The following is a 22,349-nucleotide window of genomic DNA, read 5'->3' as shown; positions in this document are numbered from 1 at the left end:
ACTGAGGTCCCCCTTTCCCTGTTGGTTATCAGTTGGGGGCTGCCCCTAGCTCCTAGGAGGCTCTCTCCAGTCTTTGAACATTGATCATTACATCTCAGAGGCAGCAAGGGTGTGGTGAATCCTTCACACTTGGAAACTTTCTGACTTCTTCAAGCAGAAAGAGGCCTTCCACTGGAAACTTCATTTCCTATGTGAAAAGTTAGAGACTCTGCTCCTTTTTCCCAGCTAGAGACACTAGTTGGGGGACAAGATGTTTGGAGTGGCAGCAGCTACCTTGTAACCAGGGAACATCAAGAATGAGCATAAGTACCTCCATTAAAAAATAGTAATAAAAAAAAATAAGAGAGGGAGGGTACAGCTCAGTGGTAGAGCACCTGCTTAGCATGCAAGAGGTCCTAGGTTCGATTCCCAGTACCTCCATTTAAAAAATACAATAAAATAACAAATAAATAAACCTAATCCCCCCCAAAAAAACCAAACAACAACAAAAATCTAAAAAAAAAAATGAGGATAAAAGTCAACACACCAAGGATGGTAGAGAAGAAGACTAGAAAGCACCTGGGTTCTCCTGATGCCATTTTTGAATAGTAGAACGAATGCCAGTGATTGCTTTTGTCTGGATGGCTTGTCATTTAAGGAAAAATAACTATTTGTTTATAATCAGTCAGTTCAGTTTTCTGTGACTGGCAACCAAAAGCAATTTTAAGTGATACGTTGCTCCCAGCCCTAATTTCGGGAACTCTGTTGTGGGACAGAGCTTTACTCTTCAACACTTTAAAATGTAGTGTTGGCTAATCTGATTAAATTCATCATACTGCAATTCATAATAAATGTCTTCAGTGGTTTTGCCAATCTTAGCTTCATCATGAGACTATTCAAAGAATTACAGAGTCCAGGAAGGGGGTCCAGGGGTCAGCAAACTATAGCCCATGAGACAAATCCTGCTGGCATAAGCAAGAGGAACTAAGAAAGGTTTTCAACATTTTAAAGGGTAGCGAACTACCCTACCTGCCCCTACAAAAAACAAAAAAACAAAACAAAAAAAACGGCCCCTAGGCCTACAGAACAGAATGGGGTAATCATCTGTCATATGGCACAGCCCATCGCTTCTGTCCTGCTTCCCTTAACAGTACTCCGCACATCTGTCACTCCGGTATTCACCGTCCCCCTGGCACGTTCATGCATATTCATTTCTCTCTTGTCCATGCGACGGCATCTTTCAGAACCCAGGGTCCTCTCCCGTTCCTCTAATACAGACTCAGAAGGAATGATGTACAAAACCCAAGGGGGAGGGGAGCATTACTCAGGGACCAAGGGACCGTGTCCATTCGCGGAGCTTCCCCAAATAAATTGCACTCCCCAAAAGACAACCGAATTTTCGCTGTAACGGAGAGCCCTTTACTGCTCAAGGACTCTAGGCGGAGAACAGTCTTCACAGCGCTGTGGGAGGCGAAGGGGATTGTGGAAGCGCCGTTCGTCGCCCCGCAGACTCATGGGAAATGTAGTGCAGTTCTCGCCAACATGGCTGCCCCCAGGTGAGTGGACGTGCGAGTACCCACCGCGGCTTTTCTGGGATAGAGCGGGAGAGGCTGGCGAAGGAGAGAGCGCCCGCGTGGGGAGGACCCAGCCTGAGCCAAGGCGGAGGTTGGTGGCGCTTCTTATTGGCGGGCATGATGACTGCAAATCGCCGCTTTCTCTTGTTGGCCTCTTCCCGGCTCCTCCGTCTGTCTCGTGGGCTTGGGACCTCGCCGGGGAGGGGAGGTGTGGCCCGTGGGCAGTAGCATATCGGTGCGTGGGATGGTCCGGTCACAGGCTGAGGCGCACGTGTTTGTATTTGGTGCGGGCCTCACGTGGTGTCTGCCAGTCTTCTGCTTCTTTGGGGGTGGAAGACCTGGGGCGTGTTAGTCCGTGGTGTTGGATTCACAGGTTTTTCTGACTCGTGTCAATCCACGAAGAAAGGGTGTTGCTGGCGACCTGGTAGCTCACAAAACTGAGTCTTCCCATGCTCTTTTTTGAATAATCACCAAGATCCCTGGGCCTCTGGTAGTGTGAGCCTCTGGTTTTGGTTGATTTCATTTAACAAATATTTACTGAAAACTGAACGCCAGGCACTCAAGTTCTGTGCCCTCAAGTAGGTGACAGCCTTCTGGGTGAGCCCAGCACATTAAACAAGTAATTATAATACAGTGGGAAAATTGCAGAGATAGAGATACACATCAGATATTAATGAAAACATTGAAGAGGGCCACCAAATTCAAAATTCTGGAGAAGAGGTTTCGGAGGTAAGATGGCAAGTTTAGTAAGTTTAGGCTTACTCAGTAAGCGTTTATGGAGTGACTGCTAGGTGCTGAGTGCTGCAGGGTGAATCATGCAGACAAAAATCTGTACTCTCCTAGAGCTTGCTTTCTAGTTAATTAAAGGAGGAAGACAGAGTAAACACCTTAATGAGGGCATTAGAAACTAGAGTAGGTGTTCTTCAAAGAATTAAAATGAGGTGATATGACAAGTGATGGGGTCAATATTTTCTAATCATTTAAAATTTTAATTTTCTTTTTAAATAGGTGATGTAATTTGAATAGCTACTAAACTCAAAAGTTATAAGAGAGGAGCTTTTGCTTTTCTCATTTCTGTACCCAGTCTACCCATTTTTCCCTTCCTGGAGGCAATCCATATCACTAATTTCTTGTATGTCCTAGAAATTTGTTTGTATCCTGTACTGTGCGTTAAAGTCAGACCTTATTTGACAGGAATTTAATTTGTTTCTGATCTTTGGTATTAATTAAATTAATGCACAAGTACAGGAATGTTTGTCTATACTGCTTGGTTCATTAAAGGCTCTCTTATTCAAGGAGAGCATGGACACACATATTGCTATTCCCATATAGGGCAATATCCAACAGGCTATATTGGGGTTAAACTTACTAGCAGAGCAGATGTGATCTCTAAACTCTTATTACCCTGTGGAGAGTGTGCTTAGGCTGGACTCAGCTCGGCTAGCATTCTAATAGTGAGTGGCCTTGCTCCTGTGTAACATTCCTTAACACTCCCGTCACATGGCAAGGCGCATCCAAGCCTTTGTGCAGTAGTGGAAATTCCCTAGCCAGAGAAGTGGCCTTGTTAGAGGGGCACCTCCAGACCTCAGCAGCTGGTATCAGCCTGTGCCTTGTTGCGGTGACTCAGACTTGTTCTTCTTCCCTTGTAGTAATCTTGCCGAGGGAAGGGAAAGGAAATGACACAATTGTGATTATGAGGCTCCATCTACTGGCGCTGGACTCTGTCAGACTTCTAAAATAGTGTGTTCAGCATGTGTTCTTTCTCATTTCTTCCACTTTGCAATCTTTGCTCATGTGACATACTAAGAAAAAAAATTCTTAGCAGATTCATCCCTTGTTCTCCATTGCATACTACAAACAGGATGATCTTGGAGTGGAATGGCAAGAAGATAATTCCTTTGAGGCCCCTCAGTTTTTCTTTGTCTTCTTAAACCATTCTCATCTGGCTCTTCTGGAAATTAACAGTAATTTAGTAATAGATGTATTAAACCTTTTAACAAAGTTAAACGGTGTCAAAGAGTAACACAGCCAGACATTAATTAAAGCAGTGAAAACAGCTTTTATTTGGTAATGCTGACAGTAGGGGAAAGAGCTAAGCTCCGTTCAGATTTATACAGAAGTGATTTGAGTGTTTTAAATTGAGAATGAGTTAGAGGGGAGGATGTAGGGGGTGCTGCTCAGTAGAAGTAAAAAATTATAAAGAGTTGCAATCAGACCAGCTGTGTTTGCTAGCTGGCAGTTATCAAAGTTAGGATTCCATCCTGCTACAGAGACTGAGAGACAGAGGTGCTGTGCTTTCCGATTACATTTCAAAGGCATGGCTCTCAGTTCCTTGAGAAAGACAGTTCTGAGTCGCAAGACATACATGTTCACAATTGTAAGCCATTTTTATTACTTTTTTTGGAGGGAGGAGGAATAAGGTTCATTTATTTATTTAATGGAGGTACTGGGGATTGAACCCAGGACCTGATACGTGCTAAGCATGTGCTGTACCACTGAGCTGTATACACCCTTCCCTTCTGTAAGCCATTTTTAGTAAGTGCTTTAAGAAAGGGAGGTCAGGGGCCTATTGTTAGTAGTTGTTAGAACAAATAGTAAAGTTTCCTGGCAGTATTTTAAGTTTTCTCAGGCTGGCATTTAATGGGGAGCTGGGGTCATCCTAGGACATGGCTTTGTGCTGCTGTAAGGCAGGCTAGAGTTTGGTAAAGTGTTTTAGCACAGGGTTTGGATGGAGTTATGTGCCAAGAATAGGCATTATTAGTCCTGTTTTACAGGTGAAGAAACCTAAGCACAGAAATAAGTAAGTAACTCACTCAGGGTCATATAGGTAGTAAACAGTAGAGCTGAGATTTGAACCTAGAACCTGGACTCAGAGCACTGATGGAGGTTCTGGGGAAACAAAGATACGGTTTAATTCCTGTCATCAAAGAGCTCATAGTCCAGTGGAAGGGGACAAGCATTAGAACAAATAACTATAATTAGTGCAATGTTAAAAAATATATTCAACTTTCTCCTTCCCGTCCAGTGATGACTCCCAGAGCTTTCCCTCTAACCTCATTCCTTCTCCTTTTGCTGCTTTATATTTTCACCTGCCAGCCAGCCAAAAAGCGACTGTGTATCTTACCGGTACTTCACACATACTGTATCCTAAGTCTGACTCATCACCTCCCTTCCTGAGCAACTCTTCCTGACCTTCCGACGTTCTAGTTTCAGAATGACGTCGCTAGCCTCTCAGTCACTCAGGCTCTATCCTTTTGATGAGCTCTGATTCTTCTCTCCTTCGTATCTGAGTAGTCATCAAGGCCTATTGATTATACCCGAACTTTCCTTTTGCCCTCTTCCCCTCTTTCCCTGTTTCCTTTCTTCCTGCAGCCCTCACCCAAGATCAGGCCAGCATTTCTACTTGCTAAGCTGGATTATTACAAGTCCGTTTGCCTCTCACTTGCCTGTTGTGCTGTCCAGCCAGCCTGTTTTACTGGCCTTACTTTCTGTCACATGTGGCCCATATATTAGTTAAGCTGGATTACTGGCCATTCTTTCAATAGTCTCAGCATTTTTCTTTTACAAATAAAGATCAATAATTAGAATTTTGACTGTTTAAGAGCTGTTTTAGAATATGTTTAACTTATTAAATGTTTTTTGTTTGCTGATTTTTGAAGACTCACGTGGGGAAGAGTAGGATCAGTGGATCCTCCGACATTCTCTGCTCTAAAAAATTACGTCTGCTTCTTACTGTCCTTGCGTGACACATCTGAGACAGGAGGGAAGGGAGCAGGGCACAATCATTAAAGGAATGACACAGCAGTTAGCACCAGGGCGGCGGAAAATTTGACTTCCAATAGACCTTGAGCTTTATTATATGCTCACTGTAATATATTACCATGGTGAATGGCACTTTCACAGGCACCATGACAGTTCCGAGGCTGACCATAAAAGGTCAAAAACTGGGCGGTGGCCCAGTCCCTGGGAATCCCAGCCCCTTCCCCAAAATAGTTGGAATAATTCTCCCACTTGTTAGCATATGAAGTACTGAGCCTGTAAAAACTAACAATCCTGCATCTTGTGCCTTTTCTTGTGCCTTTTGAGATGGCCCACACTCTGTCTGTGGAGTGTGTATCTACTTTTGCTTTAAATACCCACCCCTATGCCTCATGGCCTCTCCGGCCTTCTGAGATGGCCTACACTTGGTCTATGGAGTGTGCATCTCTCTGAATAAACCTACTTTTACTCAACTGTGGCTCGCTCTTGAATTCTTTCCTGTACGAAGCCAAGGACCCTCACTTGGCGGGGTGCATCCCAGGGACTCCCCTGAGACCTGGGACACAGCCACCTTCTTGCACCCCGTTTTTCCTGTATCAGATCCATTTTCATTTTTAGCTTCTGCTCTTTATTTGCTGCCTCACTGGGTACCCTCCCTTCCATAGGACTCTGTACTCTTCTTTGGTACTCAGCTCAAATTCTTTTCTGTTTTGAAGTTCTCTCAAACTTTTCCAGTCAGCATTGATCTTACCTTTTTTGTCTCTGATTTATAGCACATCTAAAGACTGTACCATTAACAGTTGTCTAAAGATGTGTCATATTCTTTCATTGTTTAGTGTTTGTTTTCTCAACTAACTTATAAACTTGTTGAAAGCATAAAGTGTGTATTGTATTTGTATGCTCTAGAGTGCAGAGACCGTAAATAGCCATGTGCGTGTCCACCCATTATCATTTCTTTGTCCCTCCAACAAATTTTTGTTGAGCACCTACTGTGTGCTGGCGTTCCTGCTCTCTTGGAGTTCCTGAAGGAGGAATTAGGCCAACAAATGAATCATCACAAATTGTGTTAAATTCTGCGAACAAAATAAAATAGGCTTCTGTAATAAAGTATGATGCAGGGTGCTGATTTGGATAATATGAAGAAGGCCTCTTTGGGAAGGCACTCAGTAACTACTTGCTCAGTGACATATTTAAAAAAAATGAAAACCATTCTATGGGGTTCTTACATCTGCTATTTTAAAAATTGTAGATATAAAAATGTATCATGTGTATAGCTTAAAAAAAAAATACACACCTAAACCACTACTTACCGTAACAAATACTTCTGATGCTTCTGTGTGTCCCTTTCATGTCACAGTTCCTCCTCCCCCCAGAAACAACTTCTCTCCTGATCTATGTGTTTATCATTTCTTTGCTTTGCTTTGCATTGTGCTGTGTGTATGTATTTGTAAACAACATACTGTTGCAGGAGAGGGAAATGTCACGTCCTGGGACCTGCAGAAATTCTTAGGATTGACCATCAAGTGAGGGTTCTTGGCTTCCCACAGGAAAAGAATCCAAAAGCGAGCCATACAAGAAATTGACACATTGTAATTGACTGTACCCCGGTTAAAAAAAAATTTCTTTTAAATTACAAAAGGAAACTGTAGACAAGGGAAAACAAGTTATTTAGAGAGAGATACACACTCCATGGGCAGAATGTGGACTGGCTCAGAAGGTGAGAGCGGCCCTGGGGCATGGGGGGTTTGGTTGTAGGTTTTTATGAGTTAAATAATTTCATAGGCTAACGAATGGAAGGACTGTTCTTGCTCTTTAGGGAAGGGTGGGGGTTTCCCAGGAACTGGGCCATTGCTCACTTTTTGGCCTTTTATGTTCCACCTTGGAACTGTCATGATGTAAGGGACAGTGATTTTAATATTACAATGAAGGTATAATGAGCTAAAGGTCAATGACCAGACTATTCTCAAAGCCACCTTGGTTCCAGCTGGTTCCAGCTGGTCTTTACCTCGTCCCAACAGCTGTGCCCCTTCTTCGTTTATTTAGCGTTAGTTTGTGTCCTGCCCCTTTCCCTCCTGTCTCAATACAGCTTACTTTTGGATTTTGAACTTTTTATAATTGAATCATACTCCATATTCTTCTGAGAATTTTGTCCATTTCTTCTTTTTTTTTTTCTTTCCTAACATTATGTTGTGAAATTTGTCTGTGGCACATTTTACCTAGGGCTTCATAAAGGGATCCCGTATGGGAAAAATAGCTTACTTAATAGTGCTAAAGCATTGGAGTGTTCTGTAGAACCTTCCAGAGACGCTATGAGGTGTTCTTTCCTTTTTGTTACCTTTTAAATATTTCTTTATTGTCCCTGCATCTGTTTGTTCTCTTGGTGGGTGAAAAGTATATTAAGCCTTTAAAAAGTCTGGGCCAGGCAGGGTACAGTGGTGGGGCCAAGTTTCCTTGAAGCTGCCCAGCTAATGGTAGAACTGAGGGTGATCAGAAAGAGAGAAATACAAGGGCAAAATCAAAATAGAATGCCAGGCACATTATCATCTGGAAAGAGCCAGGCTGAGACAGAATCCCAATAGATCCAAGGCAGTAGAATGAAAAGCAGATTGAAGTCAAACTAGAACAAGAAGATTGGGATAGAATGAAGGAGGTGGAGGAGTGAGACATTGAATGACTGGAGCCTGGGTACAGGTTTGTTTTTTTTGTTTTTTTTTTTGTTTTTTTTTTCCAGTTGAATGAAAGATTCTTTAAATTCTACAGTGTTTTACAATTTTCAAAATTTCACACACATGATTTCATATAATCCCGTAATAACCTGTTTTTTAATCTGCTACTCCTACATTGCCCTTTGCCCTCCTCTTTCCCCACTGGTAACCACTAGTTTGTTCTCTATATCTGTTAGCCTGCTTTTCTGTTTTATTCACTAGTTTACTGTATTTTTTAGATTCTACATATAAGTGATATCATACAGTATTTGTCTTTCTCTGTCTGCCTTATTTCACTTAGCATAATGCCCTCCAAGTCCCTCCATGTTGCTGCATATAGCAAAATTTTATCCTTTTTCACGAGTCAGTAGTATTCCATTGCGCGCGCACGTGTGTGTGTGTGTGTGTGTGTATGCATATATATAATATATGTATATATACACATATATACACCATATCTTCTTTATGCATTCATCTGGTGATGGACATTTAGGTTGCTTCCATATGTTGGCTATTGTAAATAATGCTGCTATGAACATAGGGGAGCATGTATCTTTTTGAATTAGTGTTTTTGTGTTTTTTGGATCTATACCCAGGAGTGGAATTGCTGGGTCATATAGTAGTTCTATTTTTAGCTTTTTGGGGAACTTCCATACTGTTGTTCTATGGTTGTTGCACCAATTTATATTCCTACCAACAATGTAGGAGTGTGGATATAGGTATTTTTTAAAAAGTTAATTTTGCTTTTTAAATAGGTAATATTTAACATGCTCAAAGATAAAAACTGTATAAATAGGTTTATAGTTAGGACTCTTAGTTTCACCTCATTTCTGTGTACTCCTGTCCTAGAGGTAATTTCAGGGGTAGATTTATTGTGAAGCCCTCTGGCACAAGCTCCTTTCAAGACCTGTATCTAATTTTGTCTTCTTTTTCTTAAAGTGGCCTCCCTCTGTGCCTGCAAAAAAAGAAATCCTGTGAGTTTCAGAGGGTACAAACTCTGGATCTTTACTTTATAACTATCTATTTTAGTTTCTTGTATACGTCCAGTGTTTCTTTCATACGTGTAAACACCCAAGAATGGATATATTCTTATTTTCCTCCTTTTCTTAAGCTAAACATTTTTCCCCCGTATCTTACATTTTTTTTTCTTCTCCTTTTAATAATATACTCTAGACCTCTTTCCATAGCAGTCCAAAGAGAGCTTTCTCATAGTATTCTAGTGTGTAGACATACATAGATTATTTAACCAATTGTTCTGTTGATGGACAGTTGGGTTGTTTTCTATAGAGAATGCTTCAATGAATAACTTGTGTTAAGTGAGTTTATAGGTGGGGTCCAATTATTTTTCAGAAGGTGTCACTTCTGATTACAGTGGGGAGATGGTCAGTGAGGACTGAGCCTGCCAGGATGGTGTGAGAGGAAGTCCACCCTCTAGGAGATGGATGATTGGCTGACTGTTCAACTTGCCCCTTCTCTCTGTGGTTGGAAACACTCAGAGCACTTTTAGCTCTTGACCATATTCTGCAAAGGGAGGCAAGAATAGGGCCTCTATCCCATTCTTTTGCTCTTTTTGGGAATTTAGCAAAGAATCCTTGGGTGACCTTAGCTCTAGGACTGTACTTCTTCAGGCTAGGGAACATGGAAATCCTAATGTTAGGCTAACAATGAAAACATATGTTTGTGTGCATTTGAATCTTTAAAGTTCTTTTCTATCTACACTACCAACAAATTTTGATTTCCCTATCATGTGCACTATTTAAAAGTACCTTATGCTAAACCATCTTTGGGATTATGATTCAGCCCTGTAACTGGATGACTGGAGTGTGGGCCTGTGGTAAGTAGCAGGTACAGAGCACAACCCACACCAGCTGTAGAGTAGTGGCAAGCACTCCAGTAGGGAAACAAACGAATGCAAATGAGATGCACTTGGCCATGGAACAAAGATGAAAATGACATTCACTTGTAAATGAGTTTTCTGTGTTTGATGTAAACAGAATGACATGTATTTTGCAGGAAGACCTCTTTGACCTTAGGATAGTTGTTGAATTCATTACATGGGATTGCACATGTTTCTGACATTTTATTATTATTGGTGTGTCTCATCATCTAACAATTTCTGGACTTTTAATTTATTTAGAAAGATTTCCATGATTTTCTGTCCTAGGAGATGGTCTGACAGTTCTGTGAGATGCTCATCACCAAAAGGCTAAGTGCCTGGAATAAAACTTGACTCTGGCATCTTGCACTCAGAGGAGGGAATGGCTGAGCTTATGGGGCTCAGGATCAAGAGGAAGAAGATCATCTTTTCAGCTTTGGCTTTCATTGCTGGTTGTGGTCCCCAGCCTAGATGTTTCCTCAAACATCAGACTTAGATGACTGCTATGTAGCTTTGCTTTCTGAGCCCTAGTCGTCTTTCAACCCCCATTAAAAGTCTCCCCTGTTCTCTGTAGTTTTCTCTGACTGTCCTGGCCCAACTGGTCTTTCCCTTCTTGAACTTCCATAGCAGGTGGTCTGTGGGACTTTTTGGTCACTTATTTTGTCAAATGCATATATTATGCATGGAATATGTCATTTGCTTCTTAAAATATCACTATTATAATACTTAAGCATAGATATTCAACAAATATTTGAGAAGTAATTGATTAAACACTCTTAGAATTTCTCATTCTTTTGAACACTATGATGAAACACTGAGAGCCTGCTGCATGCCAGGCCTTGTACTGGCCAGGGGACACAGGATGATTAAGATTGTCTCAAGTTGCTTGGTCTAGTGGAGGAGGCAAACACAGAAGCAGAAAACATAATGTGTTGGATATAACAGATGGAGCTACTCACAGAGTAAGGACACTTCTTCGGTCAGAAGAAGAGGGTGAGGGCAGGGAGGGAGCTCAGTAGGGAAGAGCTTCCCAGAGGAAGTGATACCTGAACTAAGTCTTAAAAGATGGGTAGGAGTCATATAGTTCAAGTGTAAAGAGAGATGGAGGGCCATTTCCAACAGCCAGGACAGCGTGAGTGAAGAGACCGAGTGGAGAAGCAGCATGAATGTGTGTGAGAAATTACAGGCAGTGCAGTGCTGCTGGGGGGCAGAGTGACAAGCAGGCAGCATTGTTGAGAAATGAGGATCCACTGTGGGAAGTGTGGGGCGGTGGCTAGGACAGCATTTATGGGCTTTGGATTTAGGCAGAGCTAAGTTTGCACCTCTGGCTCTGCATCTTCCCAGCAGTGGGAACTTGGTCAAATGATGTAACTTCTTTATGCCTCAGCCTACTGATATGTAAAATGGGAAGAACAACGGCATTGTATTTAAAGGGTTCTTGTGAGTGTTAATTGAATTAATGTTTGCAGGGTTCTTAGGACAGGGTAAACATTCAAAGAGTGTTGGCTGATTGTTTTTGAGAGCCTGGAAGGTTGTGCAGGGGCCATGAAGGGAGGGTCTCTTAGAAGATGTAAGCCACCACTAACAGATGGTTTGCATTGCAAGAGGACTGTTAGAGGCAAGGAGACCAGTTAGGAGGCAGTTGTATTTAGCATTTCAGGTGACAGAAGATGTGGAACAGTGGTAATTGAGATGGAGAGGAGAGGAGAGGGTTAAATATCTAGGAGGTAACATTGGGAGGATTTTGTGACAGGGTTGGGGAGTGTGAGACAGAGTGAGGAGTCAAGTATATTAGTGATAAGACAGTTACAAAGTATTCAGTAGTATCACAGCGTCGATGGGCTATTGGCAAATGCACTTTAGGTTAGGATGGTCTTAGACGTGTTCTGTTTTGTTGAGAAATACTGCCTAAAAAAGAAAAAAAAAAGATGGAAGCATTTGAATATATAAATTAAATAAAGATAGCAATTATAGCCCAAGGAAAATATTAGTTTTGCCAGAAGGTAACAGCAATATATAAATAGCACATTAAAATTTATGAGAAATCTTCATGATTCCAGTAACTAAATGGCAAATGATAAGAATTAACCAAGTTACAGGTAAACAAAGATGTACGAACATGTTCTTTCTCATAGAAATTGAAGACATGCACATTAAAAGATCCTTAAATATAAAAATTAGATAAAATTTTAAGAAAATGCTAGTAATCTTCTGAAGTTGATACAAGTACATTTTACTGATGTCACTGAAATCATTTGTTAAACAATGTAGAAAAGTTTTGCCACGGCTATATACATGTGCTCAGAACTCATGTTTCTGAAATTTATTCTAGAGAAACAATTTAACAAAACCATAAAACTATAGGCACATGGTTTTTCACTGCAGCAGTAAACCCTGTAGAAAAAAAGCAACAAAATATTAAAAACTAAGCTATGGTTATTTGGGGAGCATCAATATTATAGCATATTATGAAGTAATATTAAAAATAATTATTAAGATAAAACAGTGGAAAACATTATGAAAATATTAACTGAGGAAAGCCAAATATGATTATGGTTGCACTGACTCCAGAATCTGCTTTTTTTTAGCTAAAGACTGGAAGTAACATGCAAAACGTGAAAGACTGTGCTGGGCATATGTGTATTCTCACGTGCACTACGTTGCCTTTTCTGATTTTACTTTGGCAAGTCTAGTTCTGTGACATTACTTAGTAATTGTTAACATGTTGGTATTTTTCATTGCTGAAGTATTTTGAAGTCCATATAGTTATCATGACATATTAACCCTTAATAGTTTAGTGTGCAGCAAGAACATTTCCCTTCATAACTCGTATTATATCAAGCAAACTTAACACTTCCTTAATATCTAATACCCAGACACATTCATTTCCCCAAATTACATTTCCTTTTAAAAAAGAAATAACTTGATCAGTCTGCTCAGCCCAGTGGGATTGTTCACTGCTGGGTGGGGAGCGGCTGGATCCCTCGCCCCTGGTGCCATGGCCAGCTCAGAGCGATCAGCCGCCAGCCCTCTGGGCCTCTCTGTGTGGAGCCCTAGGAGGAGGAGGACAGCTGGCTCAGAGATGGTCGGCTCCATCTGCAAGTAGAGCTGCCTCTTTTTTCTTGCCCTCTGCTCCTGGGAGCCGGGGGCATAGGCTCTGAGACCCTTGCAGCCAGCTGGCAAAGAGGAGTGGGAAACCAGCCAGCAGATCTGTGCTCGGGGTGGGGAACTTTGGAACGTTGTCTTTGTCAAGCCAGTTGTGGAAGGTCCTAAGATTTCACACAATCCTCCCTACTCTGCTTGGTGCCGCCAGCTCCTAAACACTGGCTGAGCTGCTGATTTACCTTCTCTATGGTTTGTGCAAAGACTTGTCTCTTCCTTTGATTATCTGGATCTTCCGAGTTAAACCAGGCCTTTAAAAAATGACAGTGAGGGCTACGACTACCCAATAAAGTTATCAAGGCTGTACAGTAACTTTTAGGAAAAGACCAAACAAATAAACATACAGAAAACCTACCAAAACATTTTACTACGGAAGTTTTTAAAAACTCCCCAAAGTTGAAAGAATAGTAAAATGAGCCTCCCAGTATTTTACCAACCTTGTTTCATTTGTTTTTGCTTAAGTATTGTAAATTCCAAGCATTGTATCAGTTCACCTGTTAATACTTTGCATCTGACAGAATTGACAGTTATTCCATAATATCATCTAATACCTAGTCCATGTTTAAATTCCTCTAGTTTCCTGGAAGATGTCTTTTTACAGTCGAATTTGTTTGAATTGGGATCTAAACAAGATTCGCTCATTGCATTCATTTATGTTTCTAAAGTCCTACTGCATTTATAATGGTTCTCTGTCTCCCTCCCCCACCGCCCCTCCTCCTTTCATTTGTTGCAGAAACCAGGTCATGTGTCCTTTATAATTTCCCACATTCTGAATCTGCTTTCTGCTGGACTGTTTCCCTATCATGTTATTTAATACATACTCTACCCCTCATATTTTCTGTAAACTGGTAGTTACAGCTAGAGGACTGACTAGATTAGGGTTTGGTGTTTTTATTTGGGGTAGTGGGCAATGGCAAGAATACTTCATAGGTGATGCAACATGCCTCTTGTTGTGTCCCATCAGGAGGTGTGTTATGTGTGTGTGTCCCACGTTTAGTGATGTGAAGATTGATTATTGGATTTAGGTGTAGTCATCACCTTTTCGACTAAAGATTTTGGCAGTCATTGATGAAATATGCTTAAATCCATTCTTTCATTAGGGGTGCAAAATAGTGGTTTTCTAGTTCTACATATGTTATTTCCCCTGTTATCTTTTAAACCACACTCAGGTCTCTATAGCTGGTTGCATTAGCCAGTTCACGCACACTTCCTCTAGGAACTATGGATAAGTTCTTGACACAGCTGCAACTTAGCTGCTCTAATTCTGATGCTGCTTTGAAAAATAGCCTGGAACCAGAGGGTGATTTCCTCCCTTCTTCGTTTCTTCCTGAAAGCTGTAAACTTTTGAGGTAATGACAATTATAAACAGTGTCAGCTTTATGCCCTGGCATAGTTTTGATGTTTGTGTGGTATGATCTGAGAAGAGATGAAAGGTTGGCTTGATGAAAATATTCTCCTCTTCTCTGGCTGTAGTGTCTGACACCCCCAACAGTGGTATTCTCCCTTAAGGGCCTTCTGCAGACTCAGGAATTATAACCAGGTTAAGGTTGATTGTACCCAGGTTAAGGTATGGGACCAGCACATTAATGGACCTATAAGCAGGAATTCGTTTGTCTTATTGTTAGGGGCTTACCATCTGTGGTTGGGTCTGGAACATGTAACTGAGAATGGAACGTGTTGCTCTTAGCTTGGATGATGGAAGGTACGGATCATGTGTGTGCCTGGGGCTTGGTTCAGGTTTTTACGTGGAGGTCTCCAAGAATGAAGACTGTTGAGGGGTTAGACGGCAGGGGAAGAAAAACGTTGAAAGGTGTGAGAAAACAAATCATTGCTTTGTACTTTTATTGAGGACGACTCTGCTTAAGCCCTCAAGATAGCCTAGAAAATAAAAGCAAGACTCTGTTTCCTGTTCTTTTCTTCACTGCCATGTTGTCCGGGAAGCCTGAAACAGAGGGGTGCTAGGGTCGAGGGGACTTTTCCTTACAGGTCAGCAGTGATAAAGAGCAGGGAGTTTGAAGGCAGAATTTAAGCAAGGTGGAGGGCTTGAAAGAAGATGTGAGAAACAGGAGGAATCACTTTTTTAAAGGTGAAAAATGGCAGATTGATCCCTTTTGCCACAGAAGAAAGTTCAGTTTGCTGTTTTAGAGAAATGGACCATTTTCCCTTCCCACCTACTCAACAACCAGTTCTAATATGGAAGTTTCAGTATTTTTATCTTTATGATAATTTCAGAAACAGTAGCCCATTTATGCCTAATAATGTTACTGAAAAATACCAGTAATTATATAATGACTGCAGAAATCACATTTTTAAGTAAATGAAGAGGGAAATTATTTTTTCTTATTATATGTCTCCAATTTATATGTAATTACCAGCTATGAAAGAACCTTCCTGGTATGCCTAATAACCACCTTTTGTCCTTGCATGAAAAGTCGAGGTTTTTTTATTCAAGGTTTTGTTCTGCTCAGCTTATTTCTGGCTGGTTGGGGAGACAGAGGCAGCTGTTTTATGACATGTCTCCCAGGCCTTCCTCAGACCAGGGAGCGTATTGCTCTGGAAACCAGCTGGTCATGTTCTTTGCCTGTCAGACTCTGTGCGAGCAAACAGAATTTGGGCAAACCAGTAGAAATCTGCCTGTACAGGAAGAGGTGGCTCTTGATAAAAAAAACACGGAGTCTTTAAGCCAGCCATTTCTAATTACCTGCAACTCTTCTGACTGGTAGATAATAACATGTATTTTTTTTCCCTATTAAACTTTGGTTTTGTTGGTTATTTCCTCCTTTATGAAACATCCTTTGAAAACAAGGCAGAAGACAACAAAAGAGTTTCTTTCCTATTTAGTGCTGGCATAAGGAGGTTATATGTGTAGTGTCTATACATTGCAAGAGCAATAATGGAATAATAATTTTTCTTTTAATTAAAAATGAACTTATAGTAGATTTATGATCTATAGCTAGATATCTAACATAATTTACTTTTGTATTTATCATGTTCAGATATCATATATCATAGTATCTTTATTAAATTCTTTCTAATATTTTCTAACTTTTCATGTGAAATAACGTGGGATATTATATGGACTACAATATCTTTGCATATGTATATACAATATTATTTGTAATAGTAAAAGTACGTGTGCATATATTATAAAGTGTTACACTCACTCATTTGTAGATTCTTGTGCTCATTCACTGATTCACTCGTACATGAAATATTTATTGAATGCCTGGTTAATGCCAGGCACCGTGCAGTCAAAAGTTATAAAGACATGACTGGTCAAAAGATCCCTTTGGCTGCTGAGTGGAGAAAGCATTGTGGAGTGAAGCGAGAGTAGAGTCAGAAAGGCTACATGGTGGGCTGTAAGGAGTACCCAGCTTGGAGGCGGACCCAGGCAGGTAAACAAGGATTTCGGAAATACAAATTCCCATGGGAGTGCAAAAAAGGAGGGATTAAACAGTTTTCAACTCAGTGCTGATGTTGATTTATTTTCAGAGTAAGAGGAGGGAGGCTTTCGTTTGTCCCATGTGCGTCAGAAGGCAGGCCACATGGACCCCAGAGATCCTGCCTGCTTGTGGAGGCAGTGCCGAGAGCCAGAGCAGGCACACAGACACCCGCTTCAGTGTGAACTGAGTAGGTGGCCCAGAGTGGGCAACTTTTGCTCTGCTCCATCTCTTGTGACCTTGGACACAACACGATATCACTGAACCACCTCATTACTGGAGCAGGAGTAGGACTGGGTGTAGAAGTAATAGGATGAGTGGAGCTGGTGAGGGTGCAGGGAGACTGAGGCGTGGACTGATGATTGCTAATGCTGTTACTTCTGCTTAAAATGCTTGTTCCTTGCTCAGTGTGGAATAAAGGTCCAGCTCAAGTGTCATCTTTTTGGTGATGCCTTCCTGGATTTTCCCTGCAGTAGTAATTGCTCCCTATGCATTTTATATATGTCTACATTACAGTACTTATAACACGTCTTAAATCTTTGTTTATGAATCTGTCATCTCTACCAAACTGTGAGCTCTTCTAGGACTGAAACTACCCATTGTTTTTTTTAAATCTGCAGTGCCGCTCATAGCAACAGGAAGAGAGTAGGCAATTAATACAGATTTTAAAAATGAAATTAATGAATTAGTACATGGTTGTTCTGACAAAGTTTTTCTGCTTTGGTGGTAACCCTTTCTGTTTTTGTTATTTCATTCATTTAACAAATAATAATAGTAACAAACAGTGTGCTGGACACTGTTTTAAGCCCTTTATACATATGAACTACTTTGATCCTTATTATTCTATGAGTTAGGTAATATTATTATTCTCTACTTTATTGATGAGAAAACATAGTAAGCCATAAATTTATATTTGTTTCCAATTTGCATTAATTAAGCAAACAGTTTTTGAGTGCCTGTTTTTTTGCCAGGCATCATTTTAGGTGGTCGTGAGTACAGTGGTGAACAAAGTCCTGCTCTCATGGGGCTTACATTCTAGTGGCAGAAGACAAACCAGAATAAGTGAGTAAGCAAGATGCCAAGGCCAGGTGCTATGCAGGTAAAATTCAAAATCATTATTGAGTGATGTAACAGGCAGGGACTAGGAGTCTTCTGTAGATCAGGCTGTCAGAGGGGCCTTTCTGAGGAAGTGACCCCTAAGATGAGGTCTGAATGACCCGAGGAGCTAGGCATTGGATACCGGGGGAAGGGCAAGGCTGGTGCACACGCCTGGTGCCAGCAGCGATTCTGGTGTTCTCAAGAGAGGCCAGTGTGACGAGGGGAGAAGTGGGATGTGTGAGGCACCTGGGGTAGGCAGAGGTGAGGTCAGTTAGGGCTCTGCAAGTTAAGGCCAGGATATCAACTTTAGTTCTAACTGTGGAAGGAAGCCATTAGAAGATTTTGGGTGGGGTGGTGATGTTTTAAAAAGGTCATGTTGGCTGCCGGGTGGAGACAGTATTGTGGAGTGAGGCCAAGAGTGGAATCAGAAAGGCTATCTGGGAAGTGATGTGAACATTTTAAAGGAGAGTGACAGTGGCGTGGACTGTAGTGTTAGCAGGAGAGATGGTGACAAGTGGTTAGATGGTGGCATATATTTTGGAGGCAGGGTCTAAAGCACTGGCAGGTGGAGTTCATGCTGGAGAATCTAAATCACAAAATGTATGCTTCCTTCCTGCTTTTTGCAAGAGAGGAGAGTGTTCAGAGGCAGCTGCTGTAAGTTGTGGCTAAGAGGAAAGTGGAGGTGAAGGTGGTATAAACAGGTGTCTCAAAACCTCTCTATCTCTTTCCACCATGTGAGGACACAGCCAGAAGGTGTCATCTGAGTGAGTAAGTGGAACCTTACCAAACACTAAATCTGCTGGTGCTGTGGTCCTGGACTTTGCAAGCCTCCACAACTAACGGACATAGGAGGATGCCTTTTTGTACATTAATGAAACAGTGAAGCTTTCTAAAGAAATAGAAAAAGGTTAAATGAAAAATTGTCAAAGAAATTAATCAAAGAATTCTACTTACAATACCATCAAAAATACTGAGAAATACGCCTAACCAAGGAAGTCAAAGACTTGTACACTGAAAACTGGAAAACATTGATGGAAAACATTAAAGAAGACGCAATTATATGGAAAGACATCCTGTGTTCATGGGTTGGAGGATTTAATATTGCTAAGATGTCAATACCACCCAAAGCTTTCTATGGATATAATGTGATCCCAATTAAAATCCCAACAACATTTTTTTGCAGAAATAGAAGAAAAATCTATCCTAAAACTCATAAGAATTTCAAGGGACCCCTGGATATATGCTCAAAACAATATTGAACAAGAAGAACAAAGTTGGAGGTGACATACTTCCTGATTTCAAAACTCACTACAAAAAATTACTACCCTAATCCATATAGTGTGGTACTGGCATAAAGTTAGACACGCAGAGCAATGGAGAATAGAGAGTCCAAGGAACAGCATCATGCATTTGATCAAATGATTTTGAGATGGGTGTCAAGACCTCACAAAAGTGGGAGGACGGTCCCTTCAACAAATAGTATTGGGTCAATTGGAGTTCTACATGTAAAAGAAACAAGTTGAACAAGATTACACTGTGTAGCACAGGGAAATATATACAAGATCTTGTGGTGGCTCACAGTGAAAAAAAATGTGACAATGAATATATGTATGTTCATGTATAACTGAAAAATTGTGCTCTACACTGGAATTTGACACAACATTGTGAAATGACTTTAACTCAATAAAAAATGTTTAAAAAAAGAAGTTGAACACTTACATTACATCATATACAAAAATTAATGCAAAATGTATTAAAGACCTAAATGTAAGATGCAAAACTGTAAAACTCCTAGAGGAAAACAGGTGAAAATTTCTTGACTTTAGATTTGGCGATGATTCCATAAAAACATAGGCAACAAAAGAAAAAAATAGGCAAATGACACTACGTCAAACATAAAAACTGCTGTGCATCAAAGAACACAATCAAAATATTGAAAAGATAACCTACAGAATGGGAGAAAATGCTTATAAATAGCATGTATGATAAGGTCTTAATATCTAAAACATCTTAAGAATTCCTGCAGCTTAAGTATAAACCAAATAACCTTATTAAGAAGTGAGCAATGGATGTATAAAATAGATAAACAACAAGGACCTACTGTATAGCAAAGGGAACTGTGTTCAGTTTCTTGTAATGAGCTGTAATGGAAAAGAAACTGAAAAAACATATATGTATTCTGTATATGTATAACTGAATCACTTTGCTGTACACCTGAAACTAACATTGTAAATCAACTACATTTCAATAAAAAATGAGACTAAAAAAAAATTAAAAAAAAGAAATGAGCAAAGGACGTGAATGGCCGTTTCTCTGAAGGTGGTGTACTAATAGCTAATAAGCATGTGACAAGATGCTCAACATCACTAATCTTCTGAGAAGTGCAGATCAAAATTAAAATCAAAATGATATATTACCTCGCACTACTTAAGTAGCTACCATCATAAAAGATAGCTACTATCAAAAAAAGCAGAACGTAACAACTGTTGGTGAAGATGTGGAGAAATTCACACCCTTGTGCACTGTCGCTGGGATTATAAAATGGAGCAATCACTAAGGAAAACAGTATGACATTTTTTTGAAAAACTGAACATAGAACTTAATCCAAATTGTAGGTGCATATGCAAAGAAATTGAAAGTAGAGCCTCAAAGAGATATGTACAAATCCATGTTCATACCAGCATTATTCGCAAAAGCATGGAGGTGGAAGCAGCCCAGATATTGCTCATCCGATGAATGGGAAACAATATATGGTATATACACACATTGGAATATTATTCCACCTTTAAAAGCAAGTAAGTATTGTCAAATGCGACAACATGAATGAACCTTGAGGATAATATGCTAAGTAAAATAAGTCAGTCACAAAAGGAAAATACTTATTATTACATATATATGGGGTATAGGAAAACGAAGTGGAATAGTGGTTACCAGTGGTTGGGGGGAGGGAAAATACGGAGTTGTTGTTTAAAGGGTATAGAGTTCAGTTCAGCAAAATGGAAAGGTTCTGGAAGATATACATGTTATTTATTGCATTACAATGAGAATGTATTTAACACTACTGAACAGTGTAGTAAAAGCTGGTTATATAGTAAATTTTATTTTATTCTTCAACAATAACAACAAAATTTAAAATGTAAACAAGCAAAAACCTTCCTGTCTTTCTCTGGGCAATATGATCTTGGTCTAGGGACCCACTTTGTAATAAAAGTACCACCTTGAATACTACATTATCAATAATATAGTCCAGGGAGACTACATGAAGTTTTTCTTTTCTTAATTTTAATAAAAATCTTCTCCCCTTTTATTAATGAAAAAAATGCATCAATCTTTGAGCCGGAATATTAAAAAAAGTAGGACCTGATTTTTTTTTTTTTTTTTTAGATTATATAGAGGAACAGAAAATAAAGAGATATTAGGGAATCCAGCATTCAGGGTTCAGATGTCTGGATGAGCAAGTTGTAAAAAAAAAAGTTAGTTATAAAACCATGTCAGTTGCTTATGACGTCAGGAAAAGATAGGAAGATACATGAGACATGGGTATTTTCATATTCTTAAGAACTTTATAGTATCATTTCTATGACTGTCAAAATCTTTTAAGTTATTTATTAAATAACATGCATATCTTCCAAAACTGAATTTTCTTGATTTATATCATTGATTCACTTAATGATAAAGAGAAGTTTTTCTACTGTTTACTCCTTATATTCCATATAACACAGTCCAACATATCTTTAAAAAGTATTTTTAAAAATCTTGTTCTTTTAAATCAGAAAAGAAGTACATATGTATTACAGACAAATCAGAAAATTCAAACAGGCAAAAAGAAGAATAAAATGCCTGGTGAAAAACAATGTTAATGCTTTGGTTTATTACTTTCCAGACTCTCCTCTGTCATATAAATGGACTAATGTGGTTTTTATATAAAAATATAATTTATGTAATTTTGTAGTCTACTTTTTTTAAACTTAGCAATAGAGTTGGCCCTCTGTATCTGAGGGTTCTGCATCTGTGGATTTAACCAAGTAAAGATCAACAATATTTGGGAAAAAAAAATCCGGAAAGTTTCAAAAAGCAAAACTTGAATTTGCTGCATGCTGTCAGCTATTTACAGAGCATTTACATTGTATTCAGTATTATAAGTAATCTAGAGATAATTTAAAGTATATGGGAAGATGTTCATAGTTTATATGCAAATACTATGCCATTTTATAGAAGGGACTTTGGAATCAATCCCTCACAAATACCAAGGGGCGACTGTATATTGCTGATACTTTTGAGTCCTAGCAGTTCTTTAGCAGAAGCTCTGAGTTTTCTTTGCTAAGTAATGGTAGATGTGCACTGGAATTGTGATATTCAGACATCTTAACTTGATCTGTGACCAAAATTCATTCACTGAAGACTTGTCTTTAGTGGTATTTGATCTTACCAATTTCAAATGCTTCTGGCAAGAATGAGTAAGGTCTTAGAGTCCTATAGGATTCATTGTCTCATTTCTTTACTCTCTTTTTAACTAAAGTTCTGATTTTCTCCCCTAAATGTGCTTCTCCTGCATTTTTCCATAGTAAACGGCATTTCTTTTTTGTTTTGTTTTGTTTTTATAAACATTTTTTTATTGAGTTGTAGTCATTTTACAATTTTGTGTCAAATTCCAGTGTAGAGCACAATTTTTCAGTTATACATGAACATAAATACATTCATTGTCATATTCTCTTTTGCTCTGAGCCACCACAAGATCCTGCATATATTTCCCTGT

General features: G+C 39.7%; 1 protein-coding gene across 4 annotated transcripts in view; it reads left to right on the top strand.

Moving 5' to 3' along the window:
* The first annotated feature begins 1,469 nt into the window (after positions 1–1,469).
* Positions 1,470–22,349, top strand: part of ALKBH8 (alkB homolog 8, tRNA methyltransferase) — a 128,834-nt gene continuing 107,954 nt past the window's right edge. For 2 of the 4 annotated variants that reach the window (XM_064482008.1, XM_064482005.1), the window contains exon 1: positions 1,514–1,644. Coding sequence is in view for 1 of the 4 variants with exons in the window: in XM_064482007.1 (XP_064338077.1) it covers positions 1,522–1,535 (14 nt within the window). In the remaining 3 variants the exon portion in view is untranslated. Of the gene's footprint in view, positions 1,645–22,349 lie in introns of all 4 variants that reach the window. The other 2 variants (XM_064482006.1, XM_064482007.1) reach the window with 2 other exon arrangements.

The sequence above is a fragment of the Camelus dromedarius genome, chromosome 34 (genome assembly GCF_036321535.1).
Source record: "Camelus dromedarius isolate mCamDro1 chromosome 34, mCamDro1.pat, whole genome shotgun sequence".
Lineage (NCBI taxonomy): Eukaryota > Metazoa > Chordata > Mammalia > Artiodactyla > Camelidae > Camelus > Camelus dromedarius.
This window is presented reverse-complemented; position numbering and strand designations above follow the sequence as displayed.